Source organism: Corvus brachyrhynchos, unplaced genomic scaffold (assembly GCF_000691975.1).
Source record: "Corvus brachyrhynchos isolate BGI_N302 unplaced genomic scaffold, ASM69197v1 scaffold255, whole genome shotgun sequence".
NCBI lineage: Eukaryota > Metazoa > Chordata > Aves > Passeriformes > Corvidae > Corvus > Corvus brachyrhynchos.
In genome coordinates, this window is record NW_008238358.1 from 977,574 (window position 1) to 1,001,687 (window position 24,114).

Here is a 24,114-nt window from a genome sequence, read left to right on the forward strand (position 1 = left end):
TCCCCGGGGCGGGCGGGACACGCGGGCTGGGCGCTTCACTGGGCCCGTGCCACGGCAGTGCCAAGGTCAGCAGTACTCTCCTGCCCCAGATCAAGAGATACATTAACACGAGTCAGTCCCACGGAATAAGTCACATACACGATACATACAGAGAATTCACGTGCGTGTGCAAACACACTATTTCTGAATATATGTATATATGAACTCTTCTCTCTGTACGCCTACTAGACACCATAACATCACCTTTTTAATTATATATTTTCACCTATTGTTTGCCTAAGTTGGCTTTTCTACTGTATGGTCCTTTTCCATTCATCCTTCCCCTCTCTGGTGATTTGAAGGGGATAAAATCATTGAGCAGCAGCAATCCAGCTTTGAAATGGTCTGGTACATTTCCTCTCACTGCCTGTGTTTCTTTTGTACAGTAAAATAACATCCCTGTGGAATTTGTCTGTGAAAAATGCCAAAAGAAATAAGGTGATTCGAAAGGAGAATCAGAGACACATTTACTGCTGTTTTTGTCGGGTGCACAGTGTGAATTAAAAAAATGAAGGCCTTTGTGTGTGCGCATCTCTGCGTGTGTGTACGAACCGTGGATGTTCTGATGACGCAGCTGCTGTATCTGCTCCCCCAGTACACGTGCATCTTTCTTAGAGCAGAGAAGGGGCTTTTTTCCTAAAAACTTATTGTCTGAGGGAGCTCTTCATGAAACAGTAGACAAATGTTCCTATTCCCACAGTACCAAGGAGCAGCTGTGGCACTGCTCATGTGTCCATGCTCATCTCCTCTCCAGATGTTGCTTGTGTCCCCAAACACTGAACTCCTGCACGATTTGTCTATGGGGGCTGGGCAAACTGAGCTTCACAACACATCACACCTTTGTCAATCGCAGTTAGTGAGGAAAATAATGCCATCCCCAACCCAAGCTACTTGCCAGATGAAATGTAAAAATCAGGACATGCCAAGTATTACCAAAGAGTCCCTGGAAAAGCAAACCCAGTGTGACAGAAAGTTTTCTAATTTATGTATGTGCAAGCTGATTGAGGTGATCCATCTGTACTGAACTGGAAATGAAGGCATTGATTTGGGGTTCAGCATTTGAACTCTTTTTCTCCATCCAGTTGTTTTCATAACACTCTTCTCCCACAGCACAGTGGTAAGTGGAGGGGTACCAGCTGCCACACAATGTAGCCAGACCATTTGAAAGTAGAAGGACCAGATTTCTGCTGGGCTCTTACCAGCAGAGAGTGGTGAAGAAGAGCATTTTGCAGGGGAAGGATGAAGGCCTCACTTGCTGTTTGATACAGCACTGATCATCAGCTGGAGGAAAATACTTCTTCTAAGGCACTTGTTCAAAGTAAAAAAAAACCACAGCTCATGGATAGAACTTGGGGTTTTTGCTACTGATCAGGAGCAGTGCAGCTTTGCTCCGAAGGGGATATGGTGGCAGCTGTTTGGTCCAGCAGTGCTGATGGCACCAGCTCACACCCCCAGCTCCAGGGAGAAGGGGAGCACCAGGAAGGTGCGGGGGTGCCAGAAGGCGCCATGGCCAGGCTCCCCAGAGCTGTGGGCATGGCTCCAGCCTCCTTCCCAGTTCATTTTTCCTCCCTGGCACTTTGGAGAGGTCTTGGCACTGTACCTCAAGTCAAACCCCAAGTGAAGCCCCCTTCCCAAAGCCACTGCCTGAGCGCCAGCAACCTGACAGGCTCTATCTTTTGTTTGCTGCAATTTTCTCATTATAGTAAAAAGAAAAACAGCAGGCTTAAGAGGGGTGGGAGATTCAAATAAAGGCCTTCCTGATGAAGGCCTCAGCTGTTGCAATCAAAGATCTGGATTTAATAAATGGCTCTTATTCACAAATCACGTTAAGGCTCTTCAGCTTCTCTCAAAGAGGTGCTTCTACACATAGGGTTTCCCTTCTATTTTCTTTCTTAATGATTTCAGAAAGCGCTGTTGTTACTGTTGACAGTAAAGCCAGTATCCCACCTTTCCCCTGCTACTAGGAGGAGGAGAGTTGAAGGTAACAACATGCTTTCATTTTCAGGTCTGCAAACTGCAGCTTCCTGTTCTTAGTGTGAAGTGCACAAATCCCTACAACGATACCTGGACGGAGTCTAAAATGGACAGGGGCTCCGTGTGTGTGTGTGTGTTATTTCTAAAGAAACCCCTCAGCCTTCTCAGCAACTCACCAGAGAAAGAAGGTGGGAAATAACAATCAACATTGAGTTTCTCACATCCAAAAGGTAAACCAGGCTCCCTCACCACATCCCAGCCATTCACATCAGCAGAAAATGAAGATGAACCAACAAACAAGGGGCTCAGTCCCCCCTTGCCCGGCACAGTCTGGTTTGCAGGAAAGCCACTCGGTCCTGGTGGAGTGTGACCCAGCAGCAGGACCTGGTGGCAGAAGCAGTGCCTCCCTTCACTCCTCCTGCTCCCCTCATTCCCTGTTATGGCATTCAGTTCCCATAGAAAACAGCAAAAAAAGTACCCCCCTGCCAGCCCACCTCACCGGGCACAATGCCAAGGGTGATCCCTAGGCACCCATCAGGCCTCTGAGCAGCACTTCTGGTGGTTCATCTTGACCTTGTGTTTGATGCCATCATACAGTTCAAAGTTGTAGTTCTCCAGCGTGGTGGAGCTCCGCGAGGACAGCCCAGCATACGAGCACGTGCAGTAGAGGAGCAGACCAGCGCAGATGGCCCCAAGGAGGACACCAAGGGAGCTCATTGCTATAATGGTCACCAGGATGGGATCCAGGGTGTACAGCCAGCTTTTCTCTTTGTCCAGCTTCGGGGTTCCTGGAGAGTTAGTAGAGAACAGTGTGTCGTTCCTATCCGATCCAAAGTAATCTGCAGTGGAATGGGCACTTATTATCCAGGGATCACTTTTTATTCCCCCCTCACATTTATACATTTCTTACTTGGAGTTGTGATGACTTTACAAGAGTTAAAGTATATATATGCGAATATCTCAGTAGGATTCACTAACCCAGGTCTAGAAATAATGTGAAGCACCAAACTACCAAGAAAGTTAGGCATCCTGATTCACATTTAGACATCAGACTATTGACATAGCATGCAAGCATTTTACACCCACCGAAACTCTGGCCCTTTCCAGTGCCACTGGGTTCAAAACTATGGAATCAATCTGTCACAGGTCTCAATTTTCTTCATTTACAAGCCCAAATGCCATGCATGATGCCTTAGGTTTTAACTTTTATATTTTTCAAATCCTGTAGTGCTTAGTGTGTAACTCTGAAAGTTTCTTGTAGCCTGTTAATTTCTGCTCTCTCATGCTAGGTAGACATAACAAAACCTCTCTGGGCCTGCTTTCCAAGGACACCAAGACTGTCCTAGGCCCAAAAACTATAAACCAAAGAGCCTCTAAAGGGGGGGTAAGCTGAGGGCAAAACTGAAGCTTTAATTGGATAATTAACCCTACTATGCACATGAACCAAACCTATAAAAGTGTGAAGAACTCATGACCTGGGGTCCATCTTGGGGTCCATCTTGGCAGTAGCCTCTGGCTGCAGGGGGTACCTTTGAAGGCTTTTCAAACAAATACCTACCTTTATTCCCTTACTCCTGTCTAGTCTCTGTTTCTAGGAGGCCTCTTAAGGCATCATGCAAGCAGCAATTAATGCTTAAAAGATCACTTTCACTTGTCCTAACACAAATACAATATATTGACTTTGCAAGGTTGCTGGCTGTTGGAAAAGGAAAACAGGAAAAGAAAACCAATGCCTTCGAACACTAAGCCACCATTTCAATGTATACTCTCAAGTGTGTTCCAGCTCCTCACACCACTGAAGCTGAGGTTTGTGAGTAATCTTAGCATCTGACACTGAAACACAAGCTGCAACAGCTGAATTGTCCATGTGGCATTTGGATACCAACCTGGATCATCGCTGTCTTCAAAGTCTTGCTCAGAGCTTGGAAAGTCATCCTCCATTCTTGGGAAGTTCACTAGAACAACAAAATGGGAAGCAATGTTTGTTAAAAGAGGCCTTCTGGGGCATCATTGCCACTGGTCACTGGATTGTGAGACCAGCCAGAAGAAAGTAATAGTTAAACTACTGCAAGGCTCTTCCTTGTGGAAGGAGGAGGAGCTCTTTATCTTCTTTCCTTGGCCAAAGTTAGTGAAGACTCTTGCTCACTTGAGAGAACAGGATCTTCACACTGTCACATTTCATGACCACCAAATGACCAGCTTTTAAGAAGAAAAGAGAGTGAGTGAAAAGCAAAGAAACCAGACAACTTGAATAGCACTAAAATATTGTCACTGGTGCCTCCATAATGGCCATAATTCACTATTAACATGCCCATGGGTATTACCCTTACACCTTTGAACAGGATCTTAGCGCCTGTCATTACTTGCCACTAATGCTGGATCCATTTAGCACACACTCTACTTTTCATCTTTTCCCATACATCTGACTGGATATAGAGCTTCAATGACCCCGTTCCTCTTTGGGTTTCAGATAAATTCACAGTAATTTGAGGAATTTGTGTATCTTCATTATATGCTTTAATGCAAAAGCTGGTTGAAATGGAGAGAGAGAGGCAAATGGGTGTCCATATCTAGCCCCTTATGATAGCATTTCCCTGATCCAAATTCCTTTTAGTGATGACATTTCTTTCTATTGTTCAGCACAAGGACTAGTAACCAAAGGCACATATTATAATCTGAGCAGAAGTAAGTTATTTTCCTGTGCAGTCTTCCTATCATTATCTCTGCGTACAGTTACCACGGCTCTTTTCCACTTTTCCAAAAGAAAATATCTTTTCATTTCAATCTGCCAAGAGTTTTCAAAGCTGACTGTAACTTGGGGTCCTCAACTGAGAAGGTGTCTCAAAATGATCAGGAATGCAAAAAATCAGGGACTAGAAAGTGACAGAAGTCACACCTTGGAAATAGTTGTAGTTGGAACCAAGATTACTTTGTGTCTTGTGCCAAAATGGCAAGAAGAGTTTAAAGAGGTTGCTTACAAACAACCAAAACCAAAGAATCTAACTTGTGCCTAAAAAGCCATGTGCAAAGAAATTATTCAAAACCTTATAAAAGAATATTTCTGCCTATTTGCATGGATATTTAGGACTCGAAAAGGCCTCCTGAATTGTCAAATACATTTTTTTGCTATCCCAGACAACTGTGTCAGGCAATCCATGCCAGTGACATTTCAAGGTACCCTTCCAGAGCGGGGTCTCTGCTGAAAGCCATGCTGCCCCAACACCCTCTGACACCTGACTGCAGCAATCCTCTGCTGGTACTGATGATACCTCCCCATTCCTTGGGCAGAATTGTATCTGCGCCCAAAGGATTAAGGGATTCCTTTGAATTTTCAAGTGAACCCGGCAACAGGAATGCTCACAGCCCAACACTTGCCCCTCCTGCTGATGAATTCTGCATCTAGTGAGTTAAGCTGACTCAAGGCTGCTGGTACCTTGTTGAAGAAACACAGGTGCACACTGCCTTCTGTAAATCCTCACTTCAGTGGCGAGTTCACATGATTTCTCAACAGTTCTCGAACTGACAGGCCAGATGGCAACATCTAAGGGCTGGGAGAACTGCCTGAGGGCCTCTTGCAAACATTTAGATCCAAACATGTGGAAAATAACTTGCAAAGCAGTTCACACGTGGAGACATCTGTACTGCTAGTCACCCACTGGAAGACAAGCAGTGAGATTTGCCATCCATGTCACCTATACAACCCTACAGAAACTGTATGTTGCTCAAAGATAAGCAGAGGTCAAAGTTAGATGATAGTCTGCCCAAGGAGCCCATGTGTGGAGAAAGGCTGTTGGAAGTCATTTGACATTCCATATTGTAGCTACTCTAAATTTTGTGTGAGAACATGCTACCAATTTGATCCTTTCGTAATTTCCCAGGGTAACCTTGAGGGAAAAGCGAGAAATAAAAAAGTATTGGTTAATCAACACTTTCAAAAGAACACCAGTTCTTCCAGCCTGAAAAGAAGGAGCACTGGGAACACTTGAAAAGAGAGAACATTTATACAAAAAGCCTAGCCCAGAATCTGTTTACTCTTCTAGTGATTTGCTTAATTCCCCATGCTAATACAACTCTTAAGTTCTGCTTAAATGACAACTTCCTACTTGCCCATTTTCCTTCCTCCTCAGACCCTCATTCTTCTGTTCCCCATATGCCATTTCATTGCTATTTGATTGTATGTTATCATGCAGGGCTCTACAGCCTCTGGAAAGCTTTAGAAAAATATAATTCAACATTTCTTTTTTCATACTGGGGTTTCTTGAGTCATTAACTGAATCAGCTCAGGCTGTGTGGGTGTCTGTGGGAATTGAAGCTGGTGGTCTCAGTTCAGTTCCTAGTGGAGATGATTTAGAATCTAGCCTGTCACAGAATCTAGCCTGCTGTTTGTCATCAATTAGGCTCCTTTGGGACAAGTCTCAGCAATGCTGTCACAAGTGGAGCAGGCTACAGAACTCCCTTAGAAAGTGGTCCCCAGAAAAGCCCTGCAAGCTGGTGGGCAGAATGGGAGAAACATGCATCACTCTGTCTTGTGGAGAGCTGCTTCCTTAAAGGGCAGACTTCAGGCACAATTTACCTTGCATTTCAAAAAGGAAAAAATACACTGGAGAAAGGAGTCAAGAAAGTTGGGGGGAAACTGGAATTATATATGAGGAATGATTTCTCCTGAGTGAAAGGCCATTTTCAAAGCCTGTGTGCCAAATGATGGCTGTGAGCACCTAGCCAGTCATGGCCAAAAGATGATATTAGCAAGGATGTTGGAAACAGCCGGATGCCAAGAAAGGCTGTTATCTGTTGGATCTGAGAGCACTGCCAGCTAAAAGGCTAATTTATGGGCCCTGAAAAAAGAAAGATAAAATTCTAATCAAAGACAAGGGCTGATTTAAGTGCCATGTTTGTATGAACTCACATGGAGGAAGAGCAGGAGAAAATTAGTATTCCCAGAGATTAAAGAGCTTCGGTGTATGTCTGTTTTAAAATAGTAGCAGGGGTGGGAGGGATTGTGCCAGGGTGGACGAGGGAGGCACGAGAGCAGACAAGTTTCTCTGGTGTCCCACCACAGACGTACACGTGCCTCTTGCAGGAAAGCTCTCTGAACCTGCCCAAGGCAGCTCACCTCTCCAAGCTGTCTTGAGCATGAGCTCAGCATGTCTTAGAGCCTGGCGTGTACTTCCCACCACCACAGGTGCCCAATGCCAGCCCTCCTGCACGGGCTTGCCAGCAGCAGAGACCTCCGCACCAAGCCAAGAGCTATTGCTTTGGAGAGAACACCCAGGCCTGACTGCTGGAACCTGGACACATTCTTCCAAGGCAAATGACAACTGTCAGGAAAAAGACTGCTGTTTCTTTCTAGCCTGACTTTGTCTGGTTTAAGTCCCAGGCACAGGTCCCTCCACCCTGGGGCAGAGCTCTATCACCTGGCTTCTCTCTCTACACACAGGCATTTGCAGATTATCTGTGATGCCTCTTAGAGTCTTTCTGGGTGAACAAAATGAGCTCTCAGCAGGAGGTGCCTTTCCCAAACAATGTATCAACTTGCAGCCATTTCCAGATCTTATTATTGCCTGCCTAGAGACACTCTGGCACAGACTAGTGTCTCCTGGAGAGCACTCGGGATGCACTCCCACTCTCCCTGTGCTCCTGCTCCCCACTTTCTGCAGGGGTCCACGGGCTCTGGGACTGAAAGCCATGCACCAGGTGATGGTGGTTTGTGAGCTCTGCTTCCTACAGCCTTTCATTCCCAGTAATATCTGTGGCTGTGCCTGCTGGGACAAAAAAGCAGAGTGTGTAGGAAGAAGAAAAACAAATTGCTGGTTTTGGGGAAATAAGCAGCACATGGTTGTTCCCCCACTGTGGAAAGGACTTGAGGGCAGCCAGCTACATGCTCACCCCTCTCTCCTGCTGCTACAACATCCCTCTTGGCCAGAGCTATCCTGCCCAGCAAAGGGAGCGTAGGAGGTACACCGCTGCTCTGCTGCCAAACAGTGCCCATGAGGGTCTGACAACATTAAATGCAGCCAAAGCCAGGAAAACAGGGTCAGAAATTGCCATTTCCCATTCTTGGCAGAAAGAGGCAGAGCTCCAGCTCTGCTCTCATCCTTGCTTGTCTCTCTTTGCTCATTCCCAGTCCTTTTCTCTCCACAGCAATAGTGTGACTCCAACACACATCATTTTGTTTTGACACAGCAGAGCAGCCGCCATGGCCTCGCCTTGACACCGCTCTGCTTGGCGGCTGCGCAGCACTGCTCCTCTGGCTGGGAGCCCCGGGGGCTGGGGGCGACACCTCCCACCCTCAGCAAATGGAGAGGCACTTCTCAAAGCAGCAGCACAGGCTCCAGGCAGAAACACTCTCTCTGAATCCCCCATTGCTCTATTTCCAGCTGAAAATTCACCTCACTTCTCTCTTTCCCACTCCTCCAGAAACACAGGACTACTTTAGTTTACAGAAGGGATAAATCCCTGCCAAATTTCAAATTAAAACAGTGCTTTGGCTACAGTTGAGCATTAAAGAAAGCAAAGAAGCTGCCACTCCCTGGCCCGGCCTCCCTCCGCAGTGCAGGAACTGCTGGACCTTGTTCTCAGATTGCCTTGGGGCTGCCTGGTGGCAAATGGTGCACACCATAGACCACCACAGAACCGTCGTCAAACTGGGGGCACAGATGAGCCTCTTGCACTCCGCATGCTTCCCATATGAAGATAAGGTGGGAAAGTATGGCGGGGCAGGTGAAGACCCCCCGCCAAAAGCACGTGGAGACATGGAGCTGGGCTGGGTGCTTGGTGTGGAGGTGGCCATGAGCAGGCAGCTATTTGCAGCCCCAGTGCTGCCCTCCAACACGTGGCACCAGGCCCTGCTGCATGCATGGCAGATGGCCAAGGTAGCTGCTCAAAATGAGCACCCTGCCAAACCCTCCCTGCCGCAGACACATCCCCTATTGCAGCCTGACCCCTTCTCCAGCGTGCCCTACTTTTGCACCTCTCCTCAGCACCAGCACCAGGCCAGGGAAACAGTGGTGGTGGCGTGTATGTGTACGGCATGACTGTGGCATTACACAGCGTGTTTCCTCTCCCTCTCTCTTAGCTCTGGACAGCCTGGGTAAGGAGCTGACACGTGGGTTCTGTGCTCCGTGCTGAGCTCACCTGCCCCAAACCGAGCAGCTCCTCGGTGCAAGGGTGGCACTGTGCCCCGCCACTGCCATGCAAGGGCTCGGAGCTGGGGGAGAAGCTGGCAGCTCTGTGGCAGCCTGGTATGTTTATCACCCTCCCCGTTGTTGCTGTTTGTTTTTACAGTGCAGTGGCTAACGACACACGATTCCTCAAACTGGCAGTCACGCCTGCAGTCTCTGCTAAGAGCCGCCAAAGCCACTGATGGAGGAGCTGTGGCGGAAAGCCAAGCGGCTGTCCAAGCTCGCCTCGGGGCCTCGCCTGCTGTCTGCATGCCTCACTCTGCTGCCCTGACACAGGGTTAAGTGGGGGCTGGCCCTGGTAAAGTTAATAGGTTTTCACAGGGTTTCTAGAGGGGCAAAAATCCAAACATAGCCCCATGCACAGCCTGGTTTCTACCTTGTTCCCTTGCACTCAGCAGCAGAGGCATTTCATCCAGGCCAGGAAAAGCCAACCTCTCCGCCACAGCCCAGGGAGCGAGCAGCTCTGGGGTACCCGTGCCAAGTGTCATCCTGCAGGTGCCTGCCCTGGCAGGAGGCTGACCCAACTGTGCGGCCGGTCCCTCGGCTAGTGAGTGAGCTTTGCAGCTTGCTCCTGCCCGATCAGCCATCTCGGACACACTGACATTGCCAAGGCACGGCACAGCCCTTCCCACGGCGCCCTTTGCTGTGCCAGGTCACCACTCCTGCTCTCACATCCCCATTAGGCACTGGCTTTGCCCCAGTGCTTACAGAGAGTGCCCATGGACCCCCTTCTGCTCCTACAACGCAATGCAAACTGTAGAGATAAGATAAAATCATGCCACGTACCACCAGGGAACCACGCCCAAAGCCTCCCCGTGACACACAAGACACATCAGGCTTCCACCCCTAACGCTGCTCCCTGAAAAATAGAGCCCCTACTGCTCCCCAAAAAAGTTTTCTTTTTTTTTTTGAAGTAGACACTTAAATGCCTGAAGTTACTGACAGAAGAGTTTGCATCAAAATCACACTAAACTGTATTTATTTCCTTAAACAAAGCATGCTAATTTTAGCTGCTTTCTTCCCTAGGATGTGCTGCAGCCTGAGCAGCTCCCAACTCTCCGGCCAATCTGTCTGTGGCACACGTACGGAATAATTAATCCTGAATGATTCCTCCCTTTTCGTCTGTTTACTTAACAGAATTTTTTTCTTCCTTGTTGGGAAGCCATCAGTCAGTCACTCCCTCCCTGTTTTTCACATGTGCATATTTGTTTTGAATTTTGCTTGAACAGTCGCTGAAGTGTACAAAATGCAAATTACAAGTGTAATTTGCTTTGCTGTACAATTAGAGAAAAGAAAAAGCCCTCTCCCAAAAAAGCAGCATGGGTCCTCAGCTTTGCTTGTGTTTGAATAGCCAATGTGAGGGATCACATTTGAATTATTTTTTTGTTGATGGCCTGAATTCCTAAGTAAAGTCAGGAAGTTTCATTGCAAAGCTGAGCTTTATGCCAGGGTAAAGAATATGAGAGAAGGAAAATAAATGAAGGAGGGAAGGAAAAACCTCTCAAACTGGCAGCAAAATATATTTCACATGAAATGTGATGCTGCTGACTCTGCCGAAGGGGTGAAAGGTGCTCTAGGGAAGATGGGAAGCAGAACTGCTGCAGCAGAGGTCCCTGTAACAAAGTTGGGAGGACTCAGGTGGAGGGAAAGCAGAGGACATACACCTTTCCAAGCACTCGGTGCTGTGGCACCCGGGCCACTACCATGTGGGTCTCCTGCACAGTCTGACACACAGAGACAAGGATTGCACAGAAGGGGAAAGCATTGCTGTTTTCATTATTAATTTTGGTAATGGCGTACCCATTTTTTGCTGTGCTCAGGGACAGAGCGTGCGGCTCAGTGGAGCTGGCAGCAGAGCCAGCCCCAGGGGCCCCGGAAAGTTGGATGTCCCGTCTCCAGGGGCCCCAGCTGGAGAAATTCTGCATAATCACACTGAGCAATTTAGCACTTAGGCAATGCTAGTGAAATCCCCAAACAATCCCAAGAGTCAGTCCAGCCTCCCAAAACTCCCACTAAGGACTGGTAGGAATGCAATGGATCTAAAAGCTGCTATTAATGGCCCAATCCTGAGTGCAGTGAGGCAGGATGCACACAGCAGCTGTGCTGCTGGGAGCTGGGTCTGCACACAGCAGAAACTGGAGCTTCACTTGGCTAAAAGGAATAGCCCTGATGCTCCAAAGAGTTTTGAAACTCTGCTTTGCTTCAACCAACACCATTCTCATTAGCAAAGAAAGAAGAAGAAAGAAAAACCCCAGATATTTGTATAAAAATATCATCATTTTATTACATTCCACACAATACATCTTCAAAGAATTTCAAATTTCCACAAGATATTTTTCACACACAGGCAACTGGGCAACGCTGGGGATGTCAGGGCTCAAGGAGCAGGGGAGAACTGGGAGTAAAAATCTCGAAGTGACCTTCTGTTTTGTCTTTGGTGATTTTGGTTTGAAAGACACGGTGCCACATTCTCCTCTCTGACACACCAATGCACACTTGCTAAGTCTATGGGGGTGAACCTGGTCAAAGTGAGATCATCTGAACTAGGGAGACTGAACTGACTTTGGAAACGTGACAGTATCATCTGCTGACATGGCTTGGGCTGACCTGAAAATGCAGTGAGCGCATGCCAGTTTTTCACATCTGTTTTAATTTGCAGCTGACTTAGGGGGATGGGATTCCACATCTCAAACCAGATGCGCTGCAACACCAGTGCTGTATGACGAGGAGGCTCATGGTGAAAGCACCCTGGCCCTGGAAGCCCCCTCCAGGGACCTTTCAATGGCACTGCCTTCTGGGTGGCAGGAGCGCCCCGTGTCCATTCTGGCCCTATGGGACAGGCATGCCCCTGCTGCTCTCAAAAACCTTGCAGGAGCCAGGCTCGGGTGCAGTGGTGCCCCAAGCACCCACCACGTCTAATGTGCTCACCATGGCACATCACCCTGGGCTTTTCTGCACTCCCTGCTTGTTTGAGACGCTGCTGCAGCTGAGAGGATCCCACTGAAATCTGCTGTGCAAACAGCATGGGGAGCTGAAACTGGCTGCATGAATTAAGGCAAGGAGGGGGATAGAGTGACACCCCCATTGACAGACATCCCCTGGAGATAGGGCTGTGCTGCAAGAGGGGCCAATACCACTTCAGCACAGTTTGTATTTCTACTTTTTTCCCAGACCAAAAGGCAGCTCAAGACTGCAGAGAAGTTAACAGAGCTGCTCATCTTGATTCATTTTATGCAATATTAATGGACAAAGGAGGGGTGGGCACTAGCAAGTTTAGAAGGGGGGAGGGAATCTGATCACTCATCACAGATGGACACAAACAAGATGGAGAACCTTGCTCACTGGAGGTACTTTTTTTGCCTGCAAACAGATTAGGGTTAACAATTCAAACCACTTTTGCATGTCATCATTCAGTAATTTAAATAAGGCATTTCCACTACAATACGCTGGGCCATTCAACAGTCGGAGGCATGTGGAGGCTCCTCCTCGCCTCCCCAGTTAAAGCAGCAGCAATAGCTGGGCCCCCCAGGCGCCCTGGCTGGGCTTGGCTTGCTAGATGTTACTGGCACTCTAAGAAGCAGAACATTAGCAAACGCAAAACTGACATTCTAGAAAGTCAATGGGCAATTTTTATGATTCAGCAGCTATGGATTGGGCAGAAGAAAGAAAACCAAACCCAGAAAGGGGAACTATACTTGTCCCTTGAACATTTCTAGCAGAAAGACAAGGAGGAGCCCTCTCCCTGTTCCCCGTGTAAAAGCAAAACCATCAGCACCCAGAGCGAGGATACTTATTAAATAAATAAACCTTCAATTCTCAAGAAACTACAGTATTTAGCATCCACTAAGACCTGCTGAAGTCTACGTGTTACCCTAAGGCTGGCTTTAACAGATACAAACAAAACATTCATTATGAGCTTCTCTGATATAAGGCAACTTTAAATAGATTCACTTGCAGGTGGGGAAAGAGGAAGGCTTCCCCTCCCTCTTCCAAACAATGGCTGTGTTATCTAATGTTGGCTGCAGAAAGAATAAAATGGAGAGATCTTACTTTTTGAATGTCTATGGACCTCTCTGGATTCTTCTAGCCATCTGAGGTGGACATTCCTACTGTCCAGCCTGGCCTCTTCTCAATTTGCACCCAAGACATTAACACTATCAAACAAGAAACCCAGCCAAAGCTAGATAAGGCAACAAAAAAGCATTGCTCTCTTCCCCAAGTAAACAAATCAGGGTATTCACCATAAACACATCCCAGACCTTCCGGAGAGGAGGTGGGAAGGGGGGAAAATTAACAACAAAAACAAAAATAAAAGCATTCCCTGTGCAAGTAGAAGCAATAACAAGCAAATTAAAAAGGGGCTGTTTCTAAATATACATTCAGTCAGTCAGACACACACACTCCCATGCGCACTCGCACACGCAGATTTAGCACACATGCGCACGGGTCTCACACACAAGCTTCCAGGCTCACCATCAGGTTCCCTTGCAGGTTGCCTACTGGGATGAGAAAAAAACCCAAAGAAGCCGACCAACAAAAAAAAAATACTCCCCAAACAAACACAACAAAACAAAATAAACCCCCACCCAACACCCCAAATATCCTTGAAAAGTAATAGAAAGGGAGCGTTCACTTCTGAAGTGAAGGGGCGGTGTGTCTCTTCTGGCGATCCAAGATGCAGCATTAGTTTAGAGTTTGTAAAAGATTCGGGGAGGGCTGGGGGATGGAGAAGGGATGGAGATATCTAAGAGTTCACACGTATGCTAGGTAAGGAAAAAAGTGCAAAACTGAGGCAACGTATTTGAAGTCTTAGTTTCTGTCTGTCTGTCTGTTTTGTGTTTTGTTTGCTTTCTCGTTCCTGTTCGGCTCTCAGCAGCGCAAGCTGGGGTCTTGCTCTAGTTTTATGGTTAGGGTGGGCTCCACGGCCACAGGGGCCCCGTTGGCATAGTGGGAGGTTTTGTAGGTGATGGAGTGATCACTCTTCTTGGCCGCATAGCGGAACCGGTGGTAGTGGAGCACAAGGGCCAGCGCGACGGAGACCAGCACCACAACAGCACCTCCGGCGGCAATAACGTAATACCAGTAGGCTGGGATGGGCTGCACTGACACCGTGTCCACTGTGGGCTCGGTCCCTGGCAGGAGGGTTGCCCCTGGGGAGGAGACACAGAACAGGGTTGCTAGGTGGGAGGCATGCAGACGCACAAAAAGAAACACACATGCTTTCAAGAGTACAGCACGGAGCAAAACAAGGTCCCACAGCCGCCTCCAGATACAGGGCGTGCTCCTAGGGGAGGGCACAGCCTGGCATTTGCTGAGCCCGCACATTCAAGGGCCTTTCTCTTCCTTTTTAATTAATCAGGCTGCCTGGATCACAGTACAAATTCCATATGCACTATTATTACTATTATTTCTGGCATCAGTGAATGTTTTTTCCCCTTCTTTATTTTGGCCATCTCCAGATCAGCCACCTGCTTTTGTCTCCACATGGCAGATGTTGTCAAGCAGTGACAAAACACATCATGTTCCTAATTGGAAGAAAAGCATAATCTCAGATGGCTGAGGAAGTTACCACAGGAGACTGGGAAAGACATTACAGGCAGAAGCACTTGTCATTTTTACTGAAAAGGCAGAGAAGAAGTTCTCTGTCTGAAAGTGCTCTGCACACAGGTCTAGTCTCAGTAGGTGCCCCATTCACAGACCTACACATTCACAGACCTACAAGGATTTCATTACTATTTTTTAAAGTGAGAAGGGATGGTTATAATTATTTACAGGGCATGGGCTGCAAAATTCAACCCAGTATTCAGATAAGAAGCTCATGCTCTCTGCAGCTTAAGCAAGCCAGGACTATGAATTCATGCTGAAAAAGCAATACACCTTGGGAGGGCTGGAAAAGCACCTGCCTCTCTTGAACTCAGAGGCAGGCATTGCCCAGACTCAGCCCAGCGATGGTCATCCCTTCCTACTCTTGCAGCTGTGGCGTGCTGCCGGGCACGGCTGCTGGGCCAGGTCATGCCGGGACAGCCTTGCACACATCTGTGGGTCAGGCGGAGCCCACAGAGCCTGGGCACACTCGCGCCTCCGGCAGCGCTGGGGTCTGCGCACGCCCACGGCGGGGCCGCTCTGCGCTGCTGCTCCTGCACACGCTGCTCTCACCTCCCCAGCAACACTCGTGGGGGGGAGCTGTAAATAACTAGGGAGGGATGTATTTTTGCACCACATTTATTTACTGGTTACTTCAAGGGGGCTGGAGTCCCCAGGGAAGCTCTCTGGAGGGTTTGCTCTGCTGCTGGATACATTGATGCCCCTACTGTGCTCACCCTCTGCTCCTGCCCCTGGCTGACTAGTGGGGGGCAGCCCCCTGACTCGGTGCTGGCAAGCAGAACTTTGGGGGCTCCTGGGTTTGGTGTCAGCACATCGTTGAGCTCTGTGCTAACCAAACTCCAGCTTGGTTTCCCGAGCAGACTTGGAGGATGCCAAGGGGAAAACACAAAACAGCGCAGGATGCGCTCAGCTTTGCCAGCAGCAAGGGCATGTTGCAGTACAGCCTCTCCCCTCCAAACACTGACTAACAGCAGAGTCACTGGCTGGAAATTTGGGATAGCGAGGGCTTTGCTGCTAGTGGCACAGGAGATGAGGCAAAATGATGGTTCCTCTGCCACTCACAAGGCTTTTGCCCCTCCTCATTCCCCAAAACCTGGGCACAGGGACTAAAACCAAGAATGAACACTACACCCAGATGCATAGCTACAACAAAAAAACCCCTCAAAAGCTAGAAAAAAACCCACACAAGCAAGACAAATCCTGCTTTTACAGAGCAGGAGGCTGGGAACCACCCACGTATTTGTCATTGTAGGCAAGAAATTCGGATGTCTCAGGAGAAGCCTAACTGCCAGATATGCCACTCTCAACCTGTCTCACCCCAGCTGCCCCTCGCCGTCAGGAGTGGGGGTGGCCCTGTCCCTCCTGGCCCCCAATGGTGCCTGCAGAAGGGGGATACAGGCTGGGCTGTGTGTTGAGGATGGCAAAGGTAAGGAGCAGGCAGCCCTCTGACCTCCTTCCCTACCTCTACTGGCCATGCTGGTGCGGGGGAATGAAAGCAGCACATTTCTGTCCCTCCCCAAGCAGCTGCTGCCCCTCACCCGTCTGCATGGGGGGTGGCAGTGTGGCACATCCCATGGGGGCTGCCGCCAGCTCCCTGTGAGGCTGAGCATGTTCAGTGCTGCCTTGAGCCTCACTGATAACCCCCCACTGTCTCCCTCCACAGATCCAGCTGGCTGAGCTGGCCCAGACCCGAACGTGACCCACCACCATCCCCAATGGATCAGCAACACCTCTCCTGTGCCTGACAGCACAGGGGTGCAGGGCTGACCCCCAGGGAGATTGTGGGGCTGCTCGCTGTGTAGAGGCCACTTGTGTTTACACTTGGTGACAGTCTATGCTTACATAACACCTTGTTCCAGCAAGAGATTTACAGACAAACAGCCTCTCACACCACTGATGTGCACCAGGTCCCATGGTGGAAACTGGGATGGGGAGAGGGGCAGGTGTCAGGGTGACAACAGCTCCTGATTCTCAAGAAAGCAGGAGGAAAGTTTCCTCCTGATGGCTGTACATTGCCCAGTGGAAGGCTGAGGGTAGAAAGGGTGGGTCTAGCCAGAGAGGAGCACATGCCACAGTGCCCAGTCTGCAACCCTTGCTCCTTCCCCATGCATCTTTGCCCTCTGCCTGCCTGGGGATGGAGGGAAGCAGTATGATGTACTGCAGACGATCCTGCTTGTGGGAAGGATCCCTGGGGGTACTCAAGCTGGCTGCATCTTCAGGACAGCCCCTGCTTGGCCCTGACCCACTCCAGATGTCCTAGCCAGGGCTGCAAGCATGAGGGGTGGTGCAGAGCCCTTCCTCAACCCCTGTTTCCGCACCGCATGGCCCTGCTGAGGAGATAGCAGAAGTCTGGAGAGTTGATTTAGCAACTGAAGTCATTAAGGAATCACAGTCAGTTGTCTCTAAGCCCTAACGAAGCCAATTCCCAACATTAATGATTGTTCTTCCTTACACTGCCAGCCACTAAATATAGCTGCCCATCCACTCAGCACACAGAGCTGATGTTATCTGCTCTGTTTTTACTGGCTCTGCTTCTCTCTGGAAGTTTTCTGTTATATTGGTGGAAAAGTTCACTGCTCAGGGAGATGGAAAAAAAAAATCCATCTTCTTAACTTAATAATTTTTCCACTCCCCTTTGCCTTCCGCCACACACACACTTGCCCTTCCTCATTTATTCACTAGTGCTCTCGTCTTAATAAAGAACTGCCTCCTGCTGTTGCTGTCAAGTTTGTGGCTGCTGTGTTTATGTCACAGCTTGGAACACCAGTCAGTGGAAACCTGATTTAATCCCTACAGGGTGGATATTTTATGTGGTTGTGCTGCCGATGCTCACACCTCCAACCTGGCCAAGTACTGCCCCATTTTCTTTTCAATAGGGAACACTCTATAGGGACTAGTTTTGGAGTTTTGCAGTGAGAATCAAAACCCAAAGAAGGAAAAGCAATAGTGATCTGGGAAAAGAAAAGGAGAAAACCCTTTCCAGAAGCTGCCTAGAGGCCTGCCTGCCTTGCTCTGCCACTGCCATGTCACAGCTCATATTCCTTTCTGAAATCACTGACATTAACTGCTGTGGACAAGCAACACAGCTGGACTTTTCATAGATGACACAGATGAAAGCAAGTATTACACTCATCTAATCTGAATGCCACAAAACCAGTGTCAGTCTCAACCCCATAACTGCTACCTGTTATTTCTTCAGGGAGGTATCTCTATCTTGATTTCAGGATACCCACAGGGAGAGAATCCACCAGTCCCAAAGGCAAATTCTCCCCATGATTTTTCTCCACATTCTTTGGAATATCTCTCTGATTTTTAGCCTGGTATTTATCTAATTCGTTGCTTCCAGACACTTGTTATACCCTTTCTTTAAGGGTGGAATGCTCAAATGCAGTACAGTTTAAGCACACTTTACTGGTCCTGTAAGATCCCGACCCACTACGTGAAACATATTCCACCTACACAATTCTCTTATTATTTGCCTTGTGATCCTGGAGCCTGTAAGGTGCATATTTTCAGCTTTGCTCCCAAGTCAGGAGAAAAAGGATTTGCTATTATTTTTAATGGCATCTGACTTTTTCAGCTCATCATGTAATTGCAGGAGCGGGGGCTGTAGAACATCTCAGTAATTCCTGCATAGTTTTTTTCTCCAGTTCCATTTTTTCCTCCAGCCAGGGACTTCTTCCCCTCACTTTACTCTGTCCTTCTGTCGGGCATCTCTGTCTCTTCCTCATTTTAATTATTATCATCATAATTGCCTCCAGTGTCCATCTTCACTTCTTCATCTTTTCCCTCTGCACTTTGCTGTTTCCCAGGTCACTCCATCCTTCTGTGCCATCTATTCCTGCCTGTCATCCTTTTGCTGCAATTGCAATTGCTCCCCTGTTATGACCAATGCTAGGATGTCCTTGAGGGAGCCAGGAATGGGCAGGAGCCGCTGGAACAAGCTGGCAAGTTCTAGTGTGATGGGGAGGTGTGTTGTTTAAGAAGGCGTCTGCCTGTGGTGCTCAGGGACTTCACTGTTGCTCCCCAGCCAGTGTGCCCTGGGGAATACGATGGGGAAGTGGAGGCACTTGGGCAGTGGGGGAGGGGGTGAAAGGGAAGACAAACAATACAAATTAGCAGGACTTTAGGACAGACCTTAGAATGGAATGTGAGGACCCAGAGAGAGGTTCAAACTGTTACAAGTTCCAAAAGGCAAGGACAGTGCTTGCAAAATAGATACCAGACCAGGCCTAGGAGAATGTAGAGCAACGGTGGAAGTCATGAAGGGTTGTGAGGCTTTAACTGTCAGATGAGAATATTGCAGCAGCTTTTCAGTAACACCACAAGCCTGAACATCAGATAAATAAGCAGTTTATAAACAAGAAAACTAGATTCCTAGTTGTTACAGTATGGGTATGACTGTAAAACACGGTGTTAGACCCTGCACTTGTCCCTCACGTTGGTAACACTCCACAGCCTGAATCCCTAGGGACAGAGCTGTGCTTGTGACTTCAGTCTTGGCATCTACTTTGCCTTTACTGCCACAGCTCCCAGTGCACGCACCCAGGAGAGACAGCTTTGCCCACATGGAAATGCAGCTGCTTCTAGGGTAGAGTCCAGCCATATCTTACAGTTCACCAGCACAGGAGGGGATGGAAAGAGTACAGACATCATGTCCCAGTGAAAGCAAAGGGCATGTTGATTGAATTGACAAAACAACTTTCAAAATTAAGGGGAGCTCCAAGTTTGCTCTTCATCACAACACAACCCCCAGACATATTCCTGAAGAGGCAGGCAGGAAAAAAAAATCCAAAATCAAAAAACAGGTAAACCCCTCAGACTAAACTGGTGTCTGCAAAAGTAGATAGTTTTTCCCACCCCAGAGCAAGACAAACAGCATCCCCACTGAAGAGAGAGACAGTTTTTTGGAGTTCCTCACCTGTCCTTCCACCCTGCAGGTTTGATCAGAGAAATGTTGGTTTCTATTCTCCAGGCTAGTATTAAGCTGTTAAATGCACCATTTTCACCTTGTTTTCCTTTTATTGACTGTCACTTTCAGAGCTCCTCATGGCAGTTTGCTCTCTCACTTCTACCTCCCAGCTCCCTTCCCCTTCCAAGCAGGCTGGCCCCATGCTCCTTTGCCAGCAGCTGAACACCACCACTGCCAGAGCATACATGAACTAGAGAACCACCTTCCCTCACGATAATGTGAATTACTGCCACCAGATTTCACTTTTAATTGGCTACTGTTTTTTTCCATTTAAGTCAGTTGAAAACTACTCTTTATTCCTCAGCCTTCCCATTTTGGGCTGAGCTGGTCTTCAGGAGCCAAGTGCTTCTCATGATGACAGGTTTCCTAACGCTATTCAGTCCCAAGACAGGGGACTTGCCTGCTCGCCTGTTCCCTGTCACCTAGCAGAAGTCAGAGGATGCCATCTCCTGCTGCTGTGGTGGGGGAGGTTTAGTACACACTTGCCATTTCAGTGCTCAGAACATTTGCTGTTTGTACAGGCACACACATTGCTTTCCTTCGATGTAAAAGCCCATGCCAGCAGAACAAAACCACCGAGAGAAGTGCAGTTTTACCTGGAAAGTAGGAGTTCTCACCTGGGAAAGCTGTGATGGGTTCTGCAGAGGAAAAACAAAAGCTCGTATTAGAGAGGGGAGTATTACACAGCAAGCCCCCAGTTCATGTCCCTGTTGATGTGCCGTGGCCAAGCGAAGCAGGTGTGTGGCTGTGTCCCACAGGAGGCACTCGCTGGGAACAGCACAGGGAGCCAGCCAGCCTCAGCCAGGACTGGGAGAAACCCGGCCCCAGCTGGGGACCAAGCACCCACAAAAAGCTTCAACTCAAACACACTTCAGAGAAAAATATGTCTGAGGTTGAGGGTCATCTGGATTCAGCCTGGCTGGCCTGAGTCATCCAATGACAAAGCCATACCTGGCCCAGTGATGAAACCCTGAAACCCCCTAAATTTCCAAAAGTGGTTTTGGTTTCTAGCTCAACTCTGGCACTGTTACTCACATGGGAACTGTGTTAATTCTGGGCAGTGATGCCCTGCTCCTCTCCATCTCACAGTGACAAGAAACAAAGGCAAGTGATATTTTTCCTTCTTTCAAGACACTTTGAAGAAGTAATCTATTACAAATTACTGGATCTGAAAAGCAATAATCGGTACTTACTACTGATTACTTTCTTGCAGAAGTAATAGACTTCTGATTATTTTTAGATTACTTCTGCATTATGCGTGTGAGTCACAGAAGCAGACTCTGGCTCTACTGAGTGCTATGAAATCATCGCTCGGGTTCAAAATGCGAATGACACATTTGTCAAAGGAAAAAATTATTGTGACTTATTAGCATTCTTTCATGCTAAAAAGGAATCAGATTACTTCCAAGGATTATGTTTGAAAAAACAGTAGCCTGTGCTGTAGTCAGCTATTCTCATGGCTCTGAAAGAGAGAGAGCAGCATGGTATCTCTACCATTTCATTATTACTTTGGTGAAATTGGAAATGACCCCTAAGTTATGTTAAAGTTTGCAGTGGGAGCCCTTTGCTGGAAATGATCTGAAACAAACATTCCTTGTGGGTTTTAAGATACACATTCAACTTCCTAGACTGGGTAAAATAATTTTGTGTAGAAGTTTGGTGTTATTTTATGGGCTGGAAATGCTTGAAACTTTGTAATTTATTAATGCTTTTGTTTTCAAAATATTAAGCTTTACGTTCATGAGGCCCAAGATACAGTAACACTGGAGCTAGGTGAATTGCTGAGCTGCAAAGGAGTTAGATAGGAAATACTATTAGTGTTAATCATCATTCTTGGTTCTCTTTAATGCCATAGAAGGCAAGAGATTAAAACACCACTGTTAAGCCTTAAATACCGTGAATTTGACATCTGAAGTATTAGCTCCTTTGGCAGACAGGAGACCGGCAGAGTTCAAAGCATCAAAGAAACGGAGACTGATGGGGCTTAAGAGCATCTCTGGGGCAGTCCTAGTTCTCTGTTTTATTATCAGTGCTTGTTCCTGCACCATATTCACCCTCATGTGCCCGCATAGTGGGGGAAAGCAATGTAACCAACTCTTCCCAAGCACAGTTTACCCGGTGCTTCCTCCCCTGAGAAACACCCCTTGGAAGAGTGTTTGTCCTGCTTGGGCTAGGAAGCACTGGGATCCTCCCTTGATGGGCGAGAGAAGAGCAGATTCACTGAATGGGGCCTTTCAAAACCCAAAAGGGAGAGGCTCTTCTCTGCTTTTTCCATTGGCTTTAGGAGGGTCAGACACTTCCTAGTGAAACATGCCTCTCCCAGGTCATGCAGAAGAGCAGGACCTCGCTGCTCTGGGCAGCTCTCAGCACAGATCCCACTAATTGAATACTGCTGGTCCTGTGCTCAACTGGGATACCTCTAAATCCACACCTGAGCTAGATGGCAATCAGAGCCATCAGTGTGACTGCGTGGATACGCCAGCTAGAGGAAAAGTGCAGGGCAATGGCTCCACCAGCAAACTGCTGAAACACACTTTTTTTGCTCCTTTTTTTTCCCCCAAATCCTCTCTGTCTGTACCTGGATTTTGGCCTGGTTTGGGAAATGGTGAATTCTAGGGCAAAAATTTCTTTTGTTACTCTGTTAACATTGCTGTAAAACCTCTTTGCTGTTTTTTTTTTTTTTTTTTAGAGAGGACTCCTTTTGAACTCGTCAGCCCCTCTAAGTGTGTAATACTGACTGACAGCTGGTTTCTTTTGTCCAGCACTTTCCTTTTAAATTTGGTGTATGTCCTTATCACATAGAATAGTCCTCAGTAACGCTCAGCTGCTCTTTCAGCTTTGTGTGGCAGAGACATGTGCTTCCTTCCCTTCATGCCAGCGCAGGCAGAGCCCCCGGGCCCCAGAAGCTGAGTCGCCCTCATTTCTTTCATGGGCAAGGAAAGTCCCAGCTGAGATCCAGAAACTCCTGGTAACTCAGCCAGGGGAGAGGTGCCCCACTGACAGCTTGCAAGCCAAGGCTCTCCAGCCTGAGCTGCCCCTCCCTCCCTGCCCCACGGCGGGATGCAGCACGTACCCATGCAGTTCTCCAGCGGGATGTCGGTGCCTAGCCGGATGTCATCCAGGGCCAGCTCTCCTGAGTGGCCATTGCGGATAAATCCCTCAAACACGATCTGTGGGAAATGGGACAGAAATGCCAGTGCTAAGCTGGGAAGCAGAGAGTGGCTGCTGCTCCCGAGGGAGAGGGTGGGAAATTGCTCCTGGCTTTCCCTGCAGACCTGTGGCTCACCTGAGACTTAGTCCTGCTTCCTTGCCCTGCCTCTGCCACCCCTTTCCCAGGGAAAGCTGCTGTGCAGGGACAGGTTAAACAGAGAGATTTTTGCCTGCCTTGGCAGCACTTGGCTTGCAATTTGTTCAATTAAATGCCTCTCATAAGGAATAAAGACTCAGTGAACGCCCCCTAGTCCCTGCACAAATGGTGCAAGTGGCATAACTGAGTTACTGCAGCAGCAGCTTTGGCCCATGGTATTAATTGAGCTATAATGAGAAAAAGGAAGGGAAGGACACAAAATGCACAGCTACATTAACTGTAAAGTGCTGTTCCCATCAACATTACATAAGAAGTATTGAAATGTCAGGAGAAGGGTCAGCTTATTCCTACTTAATCACAAGCAAAATATTTTTACAAAACTAAGTAGAGTCATTAGCCCTAAGAACTGGTGAGTGGAGACACTTGCAATATTTACATAATGACGCCATTATTCAGCTAATGCTGGTATATTCACGTTTAGCACACAAAGTAGTCAGCCAGTGCCCATCATTCTTATCTGTAGGCATATTGTTTTCTGGTATTTTATTAAAAAGCCAAACCAGTACGAGCAAACTAGTCAGGCAGCTCCAGTGCAAGGCTTTTGCTTTATATCCCCCTGCCTACTCTCAAGGCATTGGAATAAGCTGCCAAGGAAATGGTGGAATCACCATCCCTGGAAGTGTTCAAAAGGCATGTGGACGTGGTGCTTGTGAATAAGATTTAGTGCTGCACATGCTGATGCTGGGTTAATGATGGGACTTGATGATCCTGGTGATCTTTCCCAACCCTGGTTATACTAGGATTCTAAGGGTCCAAATAATTTCCTAGGGCTATGTACTTCACAACTCCCCTCTCCCCATATTAGGTGCCTCCTTTCTTCTAGGGTGCCTGGGATCCATGCCTCCCTGCAGAGAAACCTCTCTGAAGGGCTGGGCATCTGACTGCACAGGCAGTGGAATATCTGGGCTGTGGGTCCCAAGCTCAGGCCCTCAACCTGTGTGGGAGGCAGCAGTTCGGAGGGGTCAGTGGCCTGACAG

At 48.0% G+C, this 24,114-nt stretch overlaps 1 protein-coding gene across 6 annotated transcripts in view; it reads right to left on the bottom strand.

Annotated features, from left to right (window-relative positions):
• Positions 1-302: 302 nt before the first annotated feature.
• The window catches only part of NRP2 (neuropilin 2), an 89,807-nt gene continuing 65,995 nt past the window's right edge, over positions 303-24,114 (bottom strand). The window contains exons 14-17 of one of the 6 annotated variants that reach the window (XM_008634696.2): positions 22,844-22,940; positions 20,388-20,408; positions 3,900-3,968; positions 303-2,801 (exon numbers count right to left, since the gene is read on the bottom strand). In XM_008634696.2, the coding sequence (XP_008632918.1) occupies positions 2,548-2,801; positions 3,900-3,968; positions 20,388-20,408; positions 22,844-22,940 (441 nt within the window). In that variant the 3' untranslated portion in view covers positions 303-2,547. Of the gene's footprint in view, positions 2,853-3,899; positions 3,969-11,450; positions 14,345-20,366; positions 20,409-22,843; positions 22,941-24,114 lie in introns of those variants that run through there. The other 5 variants (XM_008634695.2, XM_017735691.1, XM_017735690.1 and 2 more) reach the window with 5 other exon arrangements.